The sequence below is a fragment of the Macrotis lagotis genome, chromosome 1 (genome assembly GCF_037893015.1).
Source record: "Macrotis lagotis isolate mMagLag1 chromosome 1, bilby.v1.9.chrom.fasta, whole genome shotgun sequence".
Classification (NCBI taxonomy): domain Eukaryota; kingdom Metazoa; phylum Chordata; class Mammalia; order Peramelemorphia; family Peramelidae; genus Macrotis; species Macrotis lagotis.
The window spans coordinates 141,421,090-141,444,103 of record NC_133658.1 but is presented as its reverse complement, the minus strand read 5'-3'; the positions used below and the strand labels follow the sequence as shown (position 1 = coordinate 141,444,103).

General features: G+C 35.0%; 1 protein-coding gene across 2 annotated transcripts in view; it reads right to left on the bottom strand.

Annotated features, from left to right (window-relative positions):
• LOC141504135 (disintegrin and metalloproteinase domain-containing protein 18-like) overlaps positions 1–23,014 on the bottom strand; it is a 150,809-nt gene that overhangs the window by 23,098 nt on the left and 104,697 nt on the right. For both annotated transcript variants that reach the window (XM_074208967.1, XM_074208965.1), the window contains exons 12-14: positions 17,266–17,449; positions 11,217–11,321; positions 6,023–6,221 (exon numbers count right to left, since the gene is read on the bottom strand). In XM_074208967.1, coding sequence (XP_074065068.1) covers positions 6,023–6,221; positions 11,217–11,321; positions 17,266–17,449 — 488 coding nt within the window. The remainder of the gene's footprint in view (positions 1–6,022; positions 6,222–11,216; positions 11,322–17,265; positions 17,450–23,014) is intronic.

Sequence of the window (23,014 nt, the reverse complement as noted above, 5' to 3'; positions counted from 1 at the left end):
TAACTGTATGTCCTATAGAAAATTGGTGATAATGGAACTTGGCAGTCTCTGCCAGTTCTTCTTATCCTGGTTAACCTTTCTACATATGCTCCTGTTCTCTCTTCAACAAATAGCCCAACACCCCTCCTCTTCATACATATCCTTCCCACAATCATTTTCTCTCTAAATTTCAAACTCTCCTTGATTCTCCCTTTAAATTCTCTAATGATTCTTTCCATTCTGCCTTCAAACATGTTCAAGTCTCTTTAAAAAATCTTCCCCTCAAGCTATAATCCTAAATATCCTTTTTTTTGAAGCCAAATTCCTAGGAAAAAAGGTGTCTGTGATCATTATTTCTACTTCCTCTTTTATATGTCTTTCAAAACTTTGCACTCTAGCTTCCAACCCCATCACTCATCTGAAGTGGTTCTTGCTGAAGTTACCATAAATCTCTTAGTTGAGAGTCTTTTCTCAGTTCTTGACCTGCTACATTAGACACTTCTGACCACCATCTCCTACTAGATTATCTTTCCTCTCTACATTTTTGTAACACTACTCTCTTTTATGCTCCCCTTTCTGACTTCTCATTTTTCTGATTCATCATCCATATCACACATCCTTTTAACCTTGGATGTTCTCAAGGTTCTGCCTCCCATACTTTCTTTCAATAATATCATCAGCACCTTGAGTTTCATTATGATCTCTATGCCAATGATTCAAAGACTCATATATTCTTTTTCTGAGCTCCATAATACCAATACTCTCTGAGACACTCCAAACAAACCACATCCAAAATCAAATATATTAGGTTTCCCCTTAACAAAACTCATTCTTCTCCCAAACTTCTCTATTTCTACTGAAGAACTAACATTTTCCCAGCCTCCCAAGTTTATAATTTTAGCATTTTCCTTAACTGTTCCTTATCCTACATATCCAACCAGTTGTTAAATCTTGTCATTTTATGTCTTCAGCATCTTTTCAATATGATCCCTTCTTTCCATTCATACAATTACTATACCTAAATTATTGCAATATTGCAATCTCCTAAATGAAACTGGAAAATAGTATGACAGAAACTATGCATAGACTAACATCTCACAACCTATACTAAGAAAAAGTCAAAATGGATCCATGATTTTGACGAAGAGTGATACTATAAAGTGATACTATAAATCAATTAGGAGAACAATAAATAGTTATAAGTCATATGGAAAGGGGAATAATTTATGCTCAATCAATAGATAGATAATTTTGCACAAATAAAGCCAATGCAACCAAGATTAGAAGGAACACAAAAAGCTGGGAGGCAGTTTTTACAGCTAGCATTTCTGATAAAGGATTCATTTCTAAAATATAAATTTGACTTAATTCTCTCTATATGTAAGAATACAAGTACTTTTCAGATGAAGAAACTAATGTTGTCAATAGTCATTTGAAAAAATGTTTTAAATGATTATTGATTACACATGCAAATTAAACAACTCTGAGGGATGACCTAACACCTATATATTGGTTAATATGACAAGACAGTAAAATGATATATGTCGGAGGGGATGTAGGAAAACTGAAACATTAATGCATTGATGGTGGAGTTGTGGAACTGATCCAGCCATTCTGGAGAGCAATTTAGAACTATGTCAAAAGGGCAATAAAGCTATGCATACTCTTCCCAAAGAGATCATAAAAAGGGGAGAAGACCTACAAATACAAAAATACATATAACAGTTCTTTCTGCAGTGGCAAAGATTTGGAAATTGAGGGGATGCCCATCAATTGGGGAATGACTAAACAAACTATGGTATATGAATGTGATAGAAAACTATTGTTCTGTAAGAAATCATGAGTAGTGGATTTCAGAAAAACTTACATGAATTGATATTGTATGCAGTGAGCAGAACCAGAACAACATTGTACACATTAACAAAATTGTATAATGATCAACTATGGTAGATTTACTCTTAACTCAAAGACAATTTTAAAGGACTTGTGATGGAAAATGTCATCTGCATTCAGAGAAAAAACTATGGAATTTGAATGCAGAGCAAGGCATACTATTTTCAATTTGTTTTCCCTTCTGATTCTTCTTTCAGCATAGGACTAATACTGTAAGGTCCCAGTTGGTTGAAAGCCTGAGATGTTAATTCATTAAGCTATAAAAGTCATAATAGTGTGAACCCCTTTAAGCAGTGAAAGTTATAATAAGGATATCCATATTCAAGTACTTGGAAGATCACAGAGAAGCTCAGGCAATGCTAAAGAAGTTGGGGATGGGATTCCAATGGACCTGATAGAGATCACTGTACAATGAACAAATTCCTCTGAGGCTCCCCAGGATTGGCAGGGTCCCCTTATTCCCCTAGTGGGGACTGAAATATTTTAGGTGGCAGACCTAGGAGAAACAGAGAGAAGTAGGGATAAAGTGAGAAATGTTACCAAACAACTTAAAGAGGAAAAAAATAGCAAAAGAAATAACTCAGAGGGGCTGGTGGGAGGATGTCAGGATTTATTGGCTGCAGGGGTTCCTCAGGAGGAAATAGACTGACAACCTAATGCAGGACTCCTATGGTACTCCCTTCCTTAGAGAGATGGGCAAGGTTACCTCCACTGCTTGTTACCTTATATTGATATCTACTCTGATAAACACTGATAAAACTCTGATAAACACTATGTGTTACTTTGTTTTTAAAAAGTTTTTTTTCTTTTCCTTTGCATTTCTGAACTGAGATGTTTCTTTCCATTCCCCCAACACCACCCCTAACACACATACACACCCATGGAATGACTTATTTATTTATTTATTTACAGCTAGAAAGGAGGTCATTATCACTGTTTATAATAGAGGGTTTGGGGGGAGATTTGCACTTCAGGATTGACTTGGCAACTAATGTAGCTTATAATAAAAGAAGTTCTTTTGTGAATAGAACACAATCAAAAGGTAATTGAGTTTGATTGACTAAATATCTAATTTAGTATTGATACATCATAGAAGTTAAAATTAAATAAGCATTACTCAATACAAATATACTTCTTGAATTGGGATATGTACTGTAAAAACTGAAAATCTTGCTAGGAGACTATTAAATAATTTTAAAATGCTTAACTGTTATTTTTTAAGTTTTTTATTTATGAGTTTTTACAAATTTTTTAAAAGAGTTAAAAACATCTGATGTGTATCTTTAATATTTGGACAAATTAAGAGAAAATTTTATGGTGTGTATATCACTTGTCTTTATATCCTAATTCTGTATTACTCCCCTTCCAGCACTCTATAATCCAAAAAATTTGTCTTCTCTGTTCCTTACACAACTTAATCCATCTCCCTTTTTCTTATCTTTGCACTGCCCATCTCCTTATGCCTGAAATGAACTTTCTCCTCATTTCTACTTCACAGAATCCTTCTTCTTTTAAGATGTAGCTTAGTACTACCATCTGCATCAGAGGTGTCAAACTTATAGCCTGCCCAGTCATTTGCAATCCACAAAACTCCCAACATGCCTGAGACCAGATTAAAATGGAATTGAAAAATGCTTAAGAAAAAATAAATAAAAATACATTAGAGAGATCCATTCTTAATTTGGTTTTGAAATGATCTCAGGGATTGTATCTTTTAAAAAATTTATCCTACTTACATTTAATTCATTGTCTCCAAATTTAGTTCAAAAATTCAGCTGTCAGGTTAATTACTACTCTATTCTTGTCTCAAGTAAATCTGTTATCCTTAAAGGATATGGGTGAACACCAAGGAGTCTGGTACAGTATCTTTATACAACAAAGCTATCCTTCAGGGATGTCTGGTTTGCTATCCAAAAAAGTCTGATCCACTTTTTCTCTCACCCTTAGGCAAAGTCAAATAATGAACATTTCTTAGCTACAGGGAGAAGTAAGGTTATTTTGTTGCGATCGTTTCTGATTTCTAAACAATCCTACTGACCCCCAATCACATTTATTTTATCATTTGTGATAACCCAATCATAACTAGGTATCATCCTACAAAATCCTGTTCTTGATTATGTACTCCTTAAAAATGATAAAAGGAAACTGCTCTCCTCATTTGAGGTCTTAGTTCTGCTAAGGAACCTAAAATCCTATTTATTGGTAAATTCATACTTTACTAATAAATTGATCATGCTTGGGTTTTGTGCCTCAGTTTACCTTATTTTGTCTAAGTGTGACACTGCTGATCTATGGCTATGCTGAGCTGTTAGTGCCCTCCCCCTCCTGTGCTTCTTTGTAGTTAACTACTTAAGAGTTTGCATTTATTCTATATATACATAACTATTTGTTTCCTCTCATCTTTCAAGTAATTGTTTCATTCTATATACCTATATCCTGAGAGCCTAGCACAAGGTTTTACAAGCATAAATGCTTGTATAACACGGTTGTTGTTCTCTTGTATGCATTTACGGATTAAGCCATGCACACCCTAGTTGTACAAGATGAAGAAATGAACTAGCTGTCAATGAATCAGCAAGTATTTTTAGCACATCATTTCCCTTTCCAGGATTCAGGATCTTATTTGCAAAATGAAAGGGTTAGACTAGATGACCTCTAGTCTCAAAAGTTAGACTAGATGATTTCTAATAAATACTTGTTAAATTTAATTGAAGTGAGGGGTGGCTAGGTGGTGCAGTGGATAAAGCACTGGCCCTGGAGTCAGGAGTACCTGGGTTCAAATCCGGTCTTAGACACTTAATAATTACCTAGCCATGTGGCCTTGGGCAAGCCACTTAACCCCATTGCCTTGCAAAAATCTAAAAAAAAAAAATTTAATTGAAGTGAAATCTAAATTCCCTTCCAGCTCTAAAATTCTCTGAATATATTCCATATATACTCTCCTTATCTTATTCTAAATCAAAAGATGGTACTAAGTACAAGGAAGTAACTGTTAATGTGACACAGAGAATACAGAAAGAAGAGCAACTGAATAAAGTCAAAGGTAATATTCTAAGTTAATTTGGGAAAGATGTCAGATCATTAACACAAGATTAGCATGAGGAAAACACTTTGTAAACTATAACTGATAAATGTAACTTGTTACAGGTTAAATCAGGATAAATTGGGCAACAGGACCAACTTTAAATAGAAAGAGGAACAACACAAGAGCAATGGAGAGGGAAGCTAAAAAGGGCAAGGAACTGTGCTACTCCATTGGTAAAGATGAGAATGCATGCAGAAAAGTTTCTTGACTTTTTTTCACCAACAGAAGGCAAATCATAACTATTTTCCCTATCAGATGTTTCCAAGTCACTGCTCTGTTTCCTTGATCCTGGCTCTATCCAAACCTGCCCAGGCTGAAAACAATGCTCAGACACACTTTTTCAGGCAGGCACACTCGTTTCATTTCCCTCCTTGCCCCTTCTTCACAATCTCCCCAGCAGCCTTACCACCCAGACAAGAAATCGTGCCCTGGAAGCTTGAAAGTTCTCAAACTCCACTGCTAATCAGGTCAGGGATGACCTCACCTGGTCCAATATGTCAGGTCTAGCCATGCCTCACTCCAGTCTTGCTGCTGCTCCATACCCCTTTACAAGCTCCCTGCTGTCTTGATTGTGACTCTCACTTGGCCCACTATTCCTGGTAGGCCTCAGCCATGCTTCATTCTCTACTACCCAATCATCTTCTCTAAAAATGATAATAATAATAATAATAATATCCTAGATAGCCACTTTGCTGATGAACATTTCCTTTCCTAATCCTCCCAGCCCCCTCAACTGTGCAGCCATAATCAGATCAGCTCTGGCCTTATTCCAGACAGAGGTGATATTAATTAACTCCCTCAAGGCTCTATCCAATGATCCTACAATTGATCATAGCTTCTTACTACCCTTCCCTTATGTGCACTGTCTCCCCTTATAAGAATGTAAGTACCTTGAGGACAGGGATGTCTGTTTTGTATTTGTATCCCCAGAGCTTAGGATAGTGCTTGCTACATATATTAATGTTTTTTTCAATTGACCTACTGATTTTTATTTTTCTTCAGAATGTTTAAGGCCTTTTCTATAGTCAAATAGTGCTGAATGCAGGCTTCAGAGAAATCTATTACCTGATCCAAATACGGCTTTACACTGGTCATTTATGTCAGCACATAGTCCATTATAACACAGGGCAGTGTTCTTACGGCAACTTTCACCATTCCGTACAAAAGTATCAGGTACACATTCGTGAGATGTTCCATTGCAAAAATCATTAAAATCACATTCTTCATTTGCTTTAGGCCTACATAGTTTACCCCTCTTATGAAACTAACAGGAAAAAGGAAAACAAAAAATATGACATTGTAGCAGTGATATTTTAATAGTTAAAAATACCATTTAACTATCATTGAGTAAAACTAATATTTTCATTTCTTTTGTCAACTTGTGATGAAATCATGACTTTTCAGTGTACTACTCTGAGAAAACCTGTCATTCAAACTCTGTAACTAAACCATATCTTTTTTTTTTTAGGTTTTTGCAAGGCAAACAGGGTTAAGTGGCTTCCCCAAGGCCACGCAGCTAGGTAATTATTAAGTGTCTGAGATGTGATTTAAAGCCAGGTACTCCTGACTCTAGGGCTGGTGCTTTATCCACTGCGCCACTTAGCCGCCCCTAAACCATATCTCTAAAGAAAGAAATTGTACTGCAAGATGAATTCTATTTGTTAAGCCCTAACCTCTCTACTGACCTACAGTCTTAAATTCCAACAGCCCATTGGATATTTTAAACTGAATGTTACATGGATAGCTTAAACTCAACATCTCCAAAGTGAATTCATTCTCTTTGACCTAAAACCCTCTTAGTTTTCCTAACTTCCCTATTACTGCTGAGGGTATCATTGTTCTTTCCTAGACTCACAACCTAGACTCCTCACTCACCACTTCCCTCCCCATATCTAATCAGTTTCTAAGTCTCCATTTCTATATATCCACTTCTGTCCCCTGTTGTTGACCCACATCAGCTCATACCTATATTAATGTACTGGCCTCCTGTTTACTCTCCTCACTCAAGCCCATCCTCCACTCAGCTTTCAAATTGGTTTTTCCTAAAATAGAGTCCTAACCATGTTATTCTGCCTATTCAATAAATACCAATGCTCACTCTCTCCTGTAGAATCAAATATAAAAATCCCCTCATGGGCTTTCATCACCTGGCCCTTCCTGCTTTTTCAGTCTTCTTCTATCTTTCTTCACCCCCCCATCCCCTCCATATACTCTTCAATCAATTGACACTGGTCTCCTTATGGTTCTTCATATAAGAAACTCTATATATTTGGACTCTAGACATTTTTACTGGATGTTCCCCTTTCCTGGAACTCTCCCCACCTCATCTTTGCTTCCTGCCTTCCCTGGTTCCTTCAAGTTCCATTTAAAATATATCTTTTAGAATAGGTTACTCCTAGTCCTTCATAATCTCAATGCCTTTTGACATTTCATCCTGTATATAGCTTTTTTATATACATTATTACTCCCTTGTTGTCTTCTCCATTTAACTGCAAGCTTCTTTTTTTTTTTATAATTTTTATTTATTTATTTATTTATTTATTTATTTATTTAAGGCATTGGGATTAAGGGACTTGTCCAAGGTCACATAGGCAATTATTAAGTATCTGTGGCTGGATTTGAACTCAGGTCCTCCTGACTCCAGGGTAAGTGCTCTACACTGTGCCACCTAGCTGCCCCTAGTCTGTGAGCTTCTTGAGAAAAAAAATGTTTTGTTTTGGTTTTTACTTTTCGGGTTTGTTTTCTTTTTACTTTTAATAAATCTTCAGTGCTTAGAATAGTGCCTAGAAAATTACTGACTTATTGACTTGAAATTATGACTATGTGATTTTTGTTAATGTTATACTGATAGTGAAACTATTCCAATAATTCCAAAAAATAATTTTCTGTTGGCATGGTGCTAGGTATATAATGACACAAAAATTACTTATTGGTCAACTTTCAATTAATCAATATTAATATGAATTGGAAAACATTTATTAAGCACCTACTATGTGCTAAGTACTGTGGATAAAAATACTAAAGTGAAATTTGTTCCTGCCCTTAAGGAGTTTATATTCTAATATTAAAGTCTTGAAGCATAAGATTTAGAGGACCTGAAATAATTTATAATTAAAAAAAAATTGCTTCAAAGAGCATTGAAGGGGGATGCTCTTCAAGATAAGAAAGTGAGTGCAAGCTGAATAGCTGAGAAATCACTATTCCATCAAGATTAAACAATCATTTTGCCAGCTCCTTACAAAAAAGGACCATTACTTCTCTTTTTTTCTTTATACTATCAAGTTCCTCATATACTATTATACTCCTCAGCTCCCATATGTTCAGGTATCTTTTCTATGCACATGATGCCAAATCTTTATATTCAGTCCCACTTTCTCTCCTAAGCTACAGGTTGCAATACCAATTATTTCTTACGTATTTTGAACTGGATGTGCCACAGGCATCTCAAATTCAACAGCTATAAAAGAGAACTCATTATCTTTCTCTGAAATCCATTTTTCCAAATTTTCCTATTACAGTATGAAAGATGATTATCATATGCCAGTCATTCATTGTCTTCACTTTCCCACGTTCACATATCTCAAATAACCAATTACTTGTTAAATCCTCTTATTTCTAACTCCAAACCATGCATTATATTTATCCTTTTTCACTATTAACACAGCCATTACCCTAGGTCAGAACCTCACCTCTTTTCTCCTAGACTATAAAAATAGCTTTCTAAATAGTGTCTCTGCTTCAAATCTCTCTCCCCACTCTCTTCAGAATGTTTAAGTCAATCTTTTTCTATTGTCAAATCCTTTTCTATAGTTTTCTATAGTTTCAGAGAAATCTATATTACCTGATTCAAATACAGCCTTACACTGGTCCATTCTCTACAGTGATTCTCTGCCAAAGACTTCTTCTTCCCTACTCTTCAGTTTCCATCAAACAGATGCTCTTAGTCATTCTCGTACTTCACCCTGTCTCACGCAATGAGATGATTCTTCTCCTTCCCAAGGAAAATACTTCTACTTACACAAGCGATCCTATTTCATCTCTTCTTTCCCAGAAGATTGAATTCATTAACATCCCTACTTTCTCACTTATTTTCAGTTGCTCCCTCTCTGCAAGCTGCTTTTCTATTACCAATAAACATGTCCACATCTTCCACATTCTCAAAAAACCCTCATTTTATCCATCTATCCCTGCTAGTCATCACCCAATCTTTTTTATTTTATAAATTCTTGAAAAAGAGGTACCTCTATTTCCTTCCCACTCATTCCTACCTGACTTGATTCTTCTCATTCTTCATTGCTAAATAGTTATCACAGATATAACCATTAACAAAGAGTATTGAAACAGAGGTCTGTCAATGGTTCTCTTTTTCTATATTATTTCATCAACTCCTATGAATTTAATTATTTCAATGCTGATGATTCTCAAATCTCTTTATCCATTCCTAACCGCTTTACTAACTCAGAGATTCACATTTCCAGTTGTCTACTGGACATTTTAAATTGAACTCTCATTTACATCCTAAACTCCACATTCCTTAAACTGATCTCATCATTCTCCCCAAACCATCCCTTTACCTAACTTCTATATTACTGTCAAGGATAGTACTATCCTCTCCTAGTCACTAAAATGCACATCCGAGGTGGCCTCCATGATGCCTCACTGTCCTCTCTCATATCAAATCTGTTGACAAGGCCCATTGATTTTTCCACTACATATATACCACATATATATGCACACACACACACACACACACACACACACACACATGTATGTGTATGTATATATCCTGCCTCTGATACTAGCACCATCTCTGTACAGGCCCTCATCACCTCAGGCCTGGACTGTTGCATTAGTTTGCTGCTTGGTCTCCCTGTCAAGTCTCTTCCCCACTTCTATTCAACCTCCACTCTGTTGCCAAAGTAATCTTCCTTAAATTGCAGGTCTGACAATGGCACCTTCAGTGGCTCCTTATCTTCAAAAGCAGATGTAAAATCTTGCTTTTCATAACCTATGATCTCTTTCCAATCTTCTTATACCTTATACTCACACCCAACACACATAGTCTGCAATCCAGATTCCTTTTCTTTCCTCAAACAAAAAACTATCTCCTAACTCAAGTATTTCCAGTGGCTATCCACAAGGTCTGGAATGCTCTCACTCTTCCCTTCCATTTCATGGTTCACCAGTCCCAGCCAAAGAGTTACAACCTATTCTCTATCCTGTTTCTACAAGTTATTTGCTTGCTGTTACCCTCATTAGACTGTGAAAGCAGGGAATGTAATGTCCTTTTTGAATCCCCAGTGTTTAGCACAATGCCTAGACATGGCAGGCAGCTAGCTGACCAGCTACATATATGTAAATTTGTATATACATACATACATACATATATATATGTATGTATTGAATTAATTGAATATATTCAATTAACTCAAATGAATTCAATAATTCAATTAATATATTATATATATACAAACACATGTAAATATATATTTATATACTATTTACAATAAAATTATAAATTGTGTTTTGTTCATATAAGCATAAATTATATATTATCAAATCTATAATTGCATATAATTGCATACACATAAAATAAATATTTAAATTAATAAATTATGATGTTTATAATATATTTGTCTAAATATATAATTATATAATATTAATAAACATTACATAACTGCAAATATATTAAATATGGATATGAATATAGTTTTCCTTCTTTCAGAAAAATTATCTTATCAGTTATTTTTAGGTTATTACTAAAAATTTGGTGTTTATTTTCTATTGACTCACCCATTTTTAAATGTTTGTTCTGAACTAAATCTCCACTGGACAGTCCACATGTCTGATTTACTTTAACTTATACTAGTTTTTTTTATCCTAATGGATCATAGAATTTTACATATAATCTATGTCTTACAATTCTCATTAAGCATCTCTACATCTCTTGCCTTCTCTTCCTAATCTCTAGCAAAAGTGTTTTTATTTAATGGAATTTAACATATCAGATATTATAGGAGCAAGAGCCAAGAAGATCTCAAGAATATTAGGCCTACTAGATTTGTAAGTATAGCTCAATAACAATTCCCTTAATTCAATTAAATTCAGCAAGCACATTCAACACCTACTACATTGTCTTGCAAGCACTGTGTTAGGATACAAAGAAGAAAAAGCACCAGTCCCTTCTACAGCTTATATTTTACTAGACTCAAGTGAAAAGTATATTAGAATTTTTTTTAGAATGTGTATTTGATCTTACCTGACAATAAGATGTGCAGCATGGTCCAAAACCACATTTTGCTGTTGGTTTCAATTTACATGTCTCCATAACACAACAATTCCGAAATTTACATTTAGAATATTCCTAAAAATAAACACTACAAGTTATAAACAGTATGATTTCATACCATGCAGGGAGAGTTCACAAGACTTCTCTAAGAAATAATTAGGCTTATTTAAATTCATAAACTTCTATTTTGCTAGATTTTTATAGGTCAGTGCTGTTCAATATGGATTATGGTTTCAAGTATATATAATAAAACTTATAGTTTTCCATATTTTAAGTCCTTGTGGGACTTAATTTACTAAATTACTAAAACTGATAAATGTTATCTAAAATGATTCAAATTTTCCCCCTCTTATTTAGCTTAAATCCTTGACTGCAATTTTATATTACATTTTATATTTACAATTATATATTTACATTGGGAAGCCTTTTTGTTTTGTTTTGTTTTTTACAAGAATTGGATCTCCAAGGCTATTCATGTGCCCAGTTCTAATCTGATCAACAGATTCAATTAACATTGAAGAACACTGGCCTGCTCTGTTTCTGACCTGGACCACTTTACTTTTTTTAGGGCAATCTGGTAAACTCCCTCTTAGTGCAGACACTACAGTTCAGATTACTGAGCTCAAGTGATCTGCCAGCCTCAGCACACTAAACCCTTTCTTTAAAGACAGCACAAAGATAAAATTCAGACGACTTCCTGTTCAGATTTTTACAAGGTCTAAATTAGTGAAGTTTGAATTAAATGAAATTTTATATTGCAAGCAGAGTGGGCAGTCAGGTGGCACAGAAGACTCCAATGTTGCAGGCACTTGCTAGCTTGTAACTTTGGGCAAATCACTTCACCTTGTTTCCTCATCTATAGAGTTCAGTTTCCTCATTTGTAAAATGAACCGGAGAGGGAAAAGGCAAATCACTCTAGTAATCTTTCCCCACCAAAAAAAAAAAAAAAATCCCAAATGGGATCACTATGATTCAGTTACAACTGAAAACAACTAAACAACAACAATATAAGCAGAATACATTCGAGGCAATTCTTTCCCTACAAATAACCTATTCAACTAAAAACTGTCTCTTTTAGGAGTTAGGTGGTACAATGAATAGAGCACTGGGCTTGAAATCAGAAGTTTCATCTTCATGAGTTCAAAATTCCAACCTCTTGTCCTTAAGTGATCCTGTACAAATCACTTAACCCTATTTTCCTTAGTTTCTTCAACTGTAAAATGAGCTTAAGAAGGAAATGACCAACCAATCCAGCATCTTTGTCAAGAAAACCTCAAGGGGCAGCTAGGTGGCATAGTGGATAAAGCACCAGCCTTGGAGTCAGGAGTACCTGGGTTCAAATCCAGTCTCAGACACTTAATAATTTACCTAGCTGTGTGGCCTTGGGCAAGCCACTTAACCCCAATTTGCCTTGCAAAAACCTAAAAAAAAAAACACCTCAAAACCGTATCACAAAGAGTCAGACACAACTGAACAACTGCCCCTGTTGCCATAGTTGAGGTATTGTGAAGTAAGCTCAGAACTTTACTCTGGATCTCATAAGTAAAGCATGACCAGTTGAAGTGGAGAGAGGGGGGAGAAACACCGAAGCAGCAAAGCAATATAGTGGATAAAGTTCAGGCTGAGAGTCAGGAAGACTCAGCTCAGATCTGGCCTCGACACCTACGACCTGGGCAAGTCATTCAACTTCTATCTATAGCAATTTCCTCAATTGTAAAATGGGAATAATACTGGTACCTATCTTCCAGTCAAGGATAAAATGAAATAATGCTTGTAAAGCATTTAGTACAGTGCCTGACACACAACAGGTAATTAATAAAACACCTGTTTCCTTCCTAAAATATTACCACAAATTTCATTTACACTAACAAACTACCACTTCAAAAATGGCAAGTGCTACTAAGAACAACATGAGATGATCATCAGCTATGAATCAAAGACAATACTAAAAGACATGCAATCAAGAATATCAACATTATCCCCAGAAGGAACTATGGAGTATAAACATAGTCCAAAGTATACTATCTTTAATTTTTTTAAAAACTGTCCTATGAATTATGTTGTTTTTTTCTCTAATTTTTTCCTTTCATTTGGAGATGATTCTTTTACAACATGATTAATAAAGCTCTATGTCTAGCACAGTGATATAGAATCTATATTACATTGATGAGGGGAGAGAAGAGGGAGAAAGGGAGGGAGAAAAATGTAAAAAAAGATTGGTGAAAATATTACATGTAATTAGAAAGATAAAGAAAGAAAAGAGAAGGGAAAAACAAATAGACTACTAGGCATTCATATACTGTTATATAATCTCACAGGCCTGAGAACTAAAAAGGAACTTTGACACCATCAAATCCAAACTCCATTTCAAAGATGAGTAAAACTCTGGCTCCAGGAAAATATGGCAGAGGTAGAGCAAAGCAGCAGCCTGCCTTGGGTCTTGGGCCAGAAAGTCTGAGACATGCCACATGATCAAAGTAACTAAAGTTATAAGATTATAGACTAGATACCTCCTCTAATTTTATCCCTATGCTTTGTGGATGCAGACATTTAAATTACTTGCATGATATGGAACAATGAGAAGATCCCTTTGCTAAGACTTGATCCCAGGCCTTCTGCTCTTTTGGTGGCATTCTGCTTACCTCTTAGCTAGGCATTGGTATCAGAACAGATATTTATTTCTGAAACACTGTTTCCAAAGACATTACTCAATAAAAGGTTATTATTAAATAAAATATTGTAATAATACTTTGCATTAGTACAGCCCTTTTTTAGAGTAAAGATACATACCTACGAACTATAGATGTATCACAAGGCTCTTGTCCTCAGCTACCTTTTCCTTTCTCCTTATAATATCTCACTCAGCCATCTCCTCAACTCCTTTATCATTTCTTTGTAATTGATTCTCATTCTCTCAAAATTTTTATTCTTCCAAACTTTCCTCTTCCTATAGAAGATATGACTGTCATGCCAACCACCCAGGCTACCAGCTTCAGTGTCATCCTCACCTTCTCACTTTCACTTGATTCATAAAACCAATCAATTGCAAATCTTAATATTTCTAACTCCAAACCATGTATTATATCTTTTTTTTCACTATCCACACAGTCATTACCCTAGGTAACCCCACCTCTTCTCCCTGGACTGTTATAATAGTTTTCCCTGCTTCAAGTCTCTCCCCCCCACCAATTCATCCCCATCCATTCTCTATACAGCTGTCAAAGGGATTCTCTGCCAAAAGGTTTCTTCTTCTCTACACTTCAGCTCACTTCTACAGATGTTTTCAGCAGCTCTCTTCCTCTACCCCGTTTCACACAATGAGATAACCCTTCTCCTTGCTAAGGAAAATATATCTGCTTGCATAAGTGATCCCATTCCATCTCCTTTCCCAGAAGATTGCTTCCACTAATATTCCCACTTTCTCATTTTCAGTCACTTCAGTATACCAGCTGCTTTCCTACTAGAAACAAACATGTCCTTATCTCTCCCATTCTAAGAAAAATTCTTATTTCATCCATCCATCCATCTTGCTAATTATTGCCCTATAGCTTTCTTTCATTTTTTGACTAAAAATCCTGGAGAAAGCTCCCTACAATAGACCTCTATTTCCTTTCCAAAAATGTTCTTTTCTTAATTCTCATCCCTCTTGACCTTTCTACAACTTTTCACAGTGCCTGTCTTCCTCTTTTTGATATTCTCCTTTCTAGGTTTTTGGGAAACTGCATTGTTGAATTAACAATGGGTATACTGGTTCTCTTCTCTTCTCCCTCTATATTTATTTCACTTGGTTATCTCATCAGCTCCCATGAATCTAATTATCATTTCAATGCTGTTGATTATAGAATCTACTTATCTATCCCCAACAGACTCACATTTCCAATTGCCAATCCAATGATACTGAATTCCTTGCTGTTCTTCAAACACAGTACTTCATTTCTCAATTCCAGGCATTTTTGCTAGCTTTCTAACATGCCTGGATCTTCCAGGTTTTCCTGACTTCCTTCAGGTTCCAACTAAAATCCCTTCCATGTAAGTTTCTCCTGCTCTCTCTGAGTGTCATCTCTCTATTGATTATTTCCAATTTATCCTGCACATAACAAACATATATAGCTGCTTGCATGTTGCTTCCCACATTCAGGATGTGAGGACCTTAAGAACAGGGATTGTTTTTTGCCCAGTACTTGACACAATGCCTAACACATAGCAGAAAATAGATGAATATTTCTCTATCTAGTCTAGTCTAGCATTTCAGTGATCAAATACAAAGTCCATGTTTGGCTCTCAAAGTCCTTACTACCTGACCCTTATAATATTTCACAAGTATAGTTTTTTTTCCACTAAAACTCAAATATGAATGACCTGCCCAATCCATACTTGCTTCCCAAGAAGATTACTTAATTTTTTACTGGCTTATTAAACTTGAGGACAATCAAAATGCTCTTAGATGTGACTGAGGTAAAAAGGGTTTTGTTTGTTGCTTTCTTATGATTGTAGCTTTGAAGTATTGAGGTATTTGCAGTCCCATCTCCCTTTCCTCCCACCAATCTGAGCTGTATCTTCTAATATCCCTCACAAAACATCCTATGGGAGAAGATACAAGGTGACATAGACCAAGTGAGAGAAATTACTACCACTACCTACATACCCTGACAGAAATAGCCCTGAACCTTAAACCTACGAACCCTGGAAACACCTCTATCCATCTAGTCGAACAGCCATTTTTCCAGTTTGGAATCCACAGCTATCATTAAGGGGAGTAATTCTCTATGGAGATCACCTTCTTCAAAACCAACACCAACACCAACAACTTCTAACCAAATGCCTACAAGAGTTTGTTAGCCAAGAATCCTGACAAATGTAGTGCTTCCAAGACTACAAGTTCTGCTTCTAGCTCAGTCCTTGCACCCTTGAGGAAATGCAACCTCACAGGTGATTCTGGAGGTACTAAAGCTACCATTTCCTAAACAAACTAATATACTACTGAAGAGATGCAGAAAAAATGACATAGTTAACATCAAAGACTTTGGAAGTTTTTCATTTTGCATTATTTCATAAATGCATTTCATATTCCTCATATTTATTATAGAAATATAGATTCAGAGTTGAAATGAAATTAGACTAAAACTATTGAGTTTGACCCCCTCATTTTACAGATGCAGACCCTAAAGCTCCAAATGGTGAAGTGACTTGCCCAGAATCACAAAAGTAAGAAATGACTGAGGGAAAATTGAATACACTGAAATCCTCTGACTTCTGTATAACATAGCCATTCCACCGTTTGGGGGGGGCATTTAGATTATTATTAATTTCTATAATTACCAATAATGCTACTGTCATTATCTTTGAAAAGTTAGCTTTTTAAATTTTATTTTGCTTGAGATAAACTTTCAGGTTACATTTCCAAAAATGGAATTGCCAAAAATAAACAATATAATACTCTCCAAAAAATCTTCAATCTCTGATGTCTCATAATTTTAGGTGAATTAAGCATTTTTTCACATGATTAAAAAAAATTTGTACTTTTGAAAAGTATTTTATATCCTTTGAACAGGTATCTGCTATGAACTATGAGTTATTTTTGGTGAATAATTAACAATTCTTTCTATAGTTTAGATATCAAAATTTATGTCATTTTCACACATTTGCATTAAAATGTTATTTTCTTATAATTTTTTTTGGTTTACAGAAATGTTTTCTCTCAATGTAGGTGAGTACATCTAATCATAATAATTCCATTTACCTGTTGAATAGGAAAAAATCATCCCCCCACCACAATTGTCACATAACTTTTTTGTTCCATCTTTTTTTTTAAAAATTCCTTTTTAAAAAGATTCAAGTCTCTCATCTAACTGAAATTCACTAGGGCATTAGATGTGAGTATAAATTTATTTATTAAGTGTATATACTTTAATTTTTACAATCTTAAAAAATGGCCCCATCTCTCTATTTCAGCTATTACATATACATATGAGAAACACAAATATAAATCTTTGCACCATTTCCAATATTTACTACTAACCTCTTTTGAGCCACAATCACATTCTTCATCGCCTTCCACAAAACCATTTCCACATACTGAATCTCTTTTGTAAACTGGTTCTCCATATGGCTGATTTTGAAGACATTCAACTCCACTCTTTGAAATGAAATGTTTAAAGTCATTCAGACTGCAGCTGCTAAAAACCTTTACACCACTGGAATGCCTAAAATTAAATTATATTCTCAGGTAAGCAAGGATGATTATCTTTCACGAAGACCTATATCTGAAAAATGTCTGATATATTACAATATTACAATAATATCTTCCATAGAAAGGGGGAAAAAAATCACCTCATGGCAAGACATTTATTTCATAATCAATGTCAAATTCAATTTTACTTCAACTTTCTTCAAACAATTTCCCAAGAAATATATCACATCACTAAATCATTAGAGTATAAGGTTGTCATTCAGCTTCAATTGTAAAGGACAGATTTATTTTCTATTTAGCTGTCTATTCTACCTTATGTCCTATATTTTACTCCTAAAGCACCTAAATCTTCTGATCTACAATCAGATTTTTATTTTAATCACATTTGAATATTTAACATGTTCTCATCTAATTAATCTTTTATTTATGCAGGTTTAACTAATGCCAGGAACAAGCATATTCATTAAAACCTTATCTTGCACTATATGGCCTTGGGCAAGCCACTTAACCCCACTGACTTGCAAAAAAACAACCCTTATCTTGCCACCTTTAATATCTGGCCAAGTGTGGTATCACCATTAATTCAAAATTCCATGACAAAAGATGTCCTTTAATTCAGAAATATGGACATAACATTATTTTATATCAAATATAGTGAAATCACAAAATCATAGTCTCTTAAGGCTAAAAGCATTTAAATATTTGTTCAGCCTTTTATTTTCCAGATGGGAAACCTGGACACTAAGGGTTTAAAGATGACAACAGTAACAATATCAATAAATTACTAAGTACCCCTCTGACACTTGGTGGCTATGTGATCCTAGACAGATCACTTAATCTTTCAGTGCCCCAAGTCTTAATTGGCACTTTTGACTCTGCCTTGGCAGATTAAGTGTCCTCATTGAAATCCTAGGCCACTCTATACACACACACACACACACACACACACACACACACACACACACACACACACACAAAACACACACAAATGATCATATTTTGACAGAAAAGCATAAAAAAAATAAAATACAAGTGTAAGCAAATATGGCCTGGCTAAATTTAACTCAAAAAATTTTTTTTATTTTAGATTTTTACAAGGCAATAGGGGTAAGTGGCTTGCCCAAGGCCACACAGCTAGGTAATTATTAAGTGTCTGAGGCTGGATTTGAACTCAGGTACTCCTGACTCCAGGGCTGGTGCTCTTATCCACTACACCACCTAGCTCAAAATTTTTTAAAATATCTATTATATATTGAGTACCAGACACCACACAGGTGCTTGCTTTTTTTGTTTGTTTCATTATTCTACTATGCGGAAGAAAGGTAAAATTACTGTTGCTCAAACAAAACCAGTAAGGTAAGAAAGGAAGTTAACTCAGAATAAATTCAACATGCTGCAATCTAGAATCAATAAGTACCAGATACAGAGCTCTAGTTTAATCCTCACACATCCAAAGCCTAAACTTAGTTTGTAGGGGGTTGAAGGGGTTGGGGCTGGGGTGGGGGGGTCATTGACATCATCCAGTGCCACAGCTAAAGAGGTTAAATGAGTACATTAGAGAGGAAGGCTTCAGTAGTGTAGAGCTGATCTTTGAGTCATTAATTTGGATGCGTCTTCTAATAATATATTTTATAGCATATCCATATGTACTCCTCAAAGGGTCCTCCTATCTCCAAACATCACAAACAAAAAAAAGCCATGGAGCACTCATGCCATCCACTTGTTAATCCTCTCAATTGGTACAAATCTTCTTTTCTAATCATCAATCTCCTTGATGGCATCTTTTGCTCCTTTGCTGCAGCCTGCTCATATACTTCCTGCTATTCCACACTGCCCTTTCTTGGAAAGTGTTATACTCAAAATGTCATTGTCATTAAAGTCATACTAGCAAAATATTTGTATTAAAAATATGGGCCTTTGTTTCTGGGAGATGTGTTCATTAAGTAGTCTCCTAAAGGCAAGCTGGTCTAGTCTCCTCAAATTGCTTAATTCCTGATCTAACCCCTTGTACATTTTTACTGACTGTCTTATATAATATTTATGAAATATATTTACATATGTATGTATAAATATGTAGATGGACAAGTTCACTTACTCACTACACACCCTACTCTAAACAAAATAATGAATTGGTTAACTTTTTTTATATTAAGATCTCTTAAATTTTTCCTCAGATCTCTTCTAGGAGATCCAGAAATGTTCTAAGTCTTGAATAGAGTGGAGGGAAATACAACTAGTAATAGCAACTGTGGGAAAAATACTGAATCAACTTCTCTGGTGGACTTATGATAAAGAAAGCAACTCACCCCAGAGACAGAGCCATTGGAATCTGAACACAGTCTGAAGTTCACTTTTTTTTCTCTCTCATACTATTCTTGAGGATTTTCATCTTCTTGGGGGGGGGGGGGGAGTGTTTATGTTTACTCTTAAAACAAAATTATTGTAATAATAGATTGGCAAAAAATAAATATTAAAAGTAAAAAAGGATTATATTAAAGCTATATAATCACTTTTAATTAGATAACTATATATATGGGCTGATCTTTTGTGTATTACTAAAAAATATACTTATTTACATTAAATACATTAAATTAAAATATATACTCATTTAAATTAAACACATAAAAGTATATATTTTGAGTATTATAAAGAAATATTGACAAATATATAAGAACTAGAATTATTAGTAAGGATAGATTCTCTCATAAACTAAATATTTGGGTACTTAAAATTGTCTACTGACCAGAAAAAGAATGAATCTCTTAGGGACTACTTAGGTATTGTTTAACTAAAACTCCTAAAATTATAAATGTATCTGGCCTTAAGTTGTAATTAGTGACATTTTGCATGTGGGGATTATAACTGACTTTATCTGCATAATAAGCAGGTCCCAGTTTTCTTCTTAATTAGAGAAATGGGTTTATGACCCTTATGGTGACCAGTCTTAATTACCTTGATCTCAAAAGAGTGGCCAGAGATACCACTTGTGCATCACCATATGCCTTCTAGAGATCTAGGCAGAATTGAAGACCTGGAACTCTTTGAAAGAAAAAATTTCCCTGAGTCTAAAAAAATTAATTTAGAAAAATAATTTCTTTAAAAGAGTGCAGAATTCTTATTGTTCCAGTGAAAAAAAATATTGCTAAATTGAAATTTATCATTATAATTGGTAACTTGTCTTTTTTTTTTAGGATTTTGCAAGGCAAATGGGGTTAAATGACTTGCCCAAGGCCACACAACTGTCTGAGGCTGGATTTGTACTCAGGTACTCCTGACTCCAGGGTCGGTGCTTTATCCACTTCGCCACCTAGCTGCCCTGTAACTTGTCATTTTAAAATGGCTTTTAAGCCTAGAAATCTGCTCTGGAAAAATAAATTAGGAGGAACTTCCCTGTGGGTTGTGGTGAAAGATCACTTGACTACCATAACACTTAACTTGTTCTAAGACAAAATGCTATTTTTTTAAATCATTATCCCTTTAATTAAATATAACTACTACATAACTATCCAATATTTTTGAGACAAATTTCTGTTAAGGAAATCTGGATGGGAATTTAATAAAATTTATGCCACCTGATTTCATTGTTTAATTAATTTAATCACTAAAAATTTAGTAAACTGTGTGCTGTAACTTTTTTTGCAAGGCAAATGGGGTTAAGTGGCTTGCCCAAGGCCACACAGCTAGGTAATTATTAAGTGTCTCAGACCGGATTTGAACCCAGGTACTCCTTGACTCCAGGGCCGGTGCTCTATCCATGGCGCCACCTAGCTGCCCCACTGCGCCACCTACCCGCCCTGCTGTTAACTTTTTAAAGCCTATATTTGAAATGAATATGACTTAAATTGACTATATGAAAATTTGGGAAATTGTTAAATTGAGTTATGCAGTAGAGGAAACATTTGGACAAGGAAATATGTTTTATAATTAATTAACCTGATCCTTCTTCATTGATCATGCATCTTATATTGCTCACTGCAATAATATACCTCTATCTCCCATTCCATTTTTCAAGTTCTTGAAATGAGTTCAATGAACTTTTAGTAAAGCACCTTGCCCCTCCCTGACTTCCCTGGCACAAGACATGCCCTATCAACAAAACAGTGGATCCCTGGGCTAGCTACTGCCCCCATCTCCATGTCCTTTCTGAACTGAGTTAGTTACTGGAGTTTCTTTGAGGATTTTACAGAGAAAATGTAAAAGAAAGTTGAACCATGTTGCAAAAGTATCTATTGTAAAATTCTAGCAAATTAGATAGTAGAAAGGATTTTGATGTTTTTGATCTGAATTTGTTGCTATTTCCATGACTTGGAATCCATAAGAATTATGAGTTGGATTTATGACAAATAATTCAAATTCCTGAAAAATCTCATATGATATAAATAAACTTATGGGTGGAAATAAACTTATAAAACTTAAAAACTTATGAAACAGAAATATGTAAAGCCATTATATTTGTAAGGTTAAGAAAACCTATGCTATCTTGACTAAAATTTGAGTATGATTAGTAAAAAATAGTAACTCATATGTTACCCTGCTTGGAAATCTGATTATTGCCGTTTTGTTACATTTGAAGTTAGTAACATCTGTTGAAATTTTTAAAGTCCCTCAAGATCTTCTAATTGTTTAAAAGGATTCTAAAAGCAATGATCTACATCTTAAAAACTATGGGTAATAACATATTCTACTATAAACATTCTTTTTTTTTATAAAGCCTAGTTCTAGAGGTAATTTGGGATTATTGACCTTTTTTTAAATCCCAAATTTCATTTTCAAGCACAGTCATCTGGGCAACAATAGAATGAATTGTGAGGGTTTTCTGTAATATTATTGTTGCCACTGTAAGAATGTGGTCACCACATGATATATTCTGATCCTTTACAAAATTTTGAACTAAATATCTGTCTGGTAATAGGAAATTGCTGACCTTATGAGACTGAAAACTGGCCTTCTGAGTCTCTGAATATTGAAACTTGGGTTGGACCAATGTCTATAAGGCCAGTAACACTATGGGGTGGGGAGGGGGGGGGGATTTTGAGTGATAGGCTCAATTGAGAAAAGGCTGGGGGAGTGATTTTCAATAAGTTCAGAACTTAATCTCAGAAATTAGACTTTTCTAACTCATTTTCTCAAATATGACAATTGGAAATGTCTCATCTGGCAGATTTAAAATCTGGTTCAAGGCATTTGGTCATTCACATAGCCTTACCTGGAAACTGACATCTAAATGAAAAAGAAAAATCCTTTGTTATGTTTTTGGTGCTTGTGATAAATTCTGTAATCATGTCAGGTGATCAATACAAAAACAACAAAAAAAGCAACATGATTGCAACTACACAATTAGGCTAGTGTACAGCCTTGGCAGTCATATGCTCCTTTGAGAATTAAGATCCTTTAGCTTGGGGCAGCTAGGTGACTCAGTGGATAGAGCACCAGCCCTGGAGTCAGGAAGACCTGAGTTCAAATGTGACCTCGGGGGGCGGACCCAAGATGGTGACAAAAAGGGATCCAGTCTTAGGCGCTCTCTGATAAAACTCATCAGCTAAGGACTCTAACTAAACTTTCAAGAGACAGAACCCAC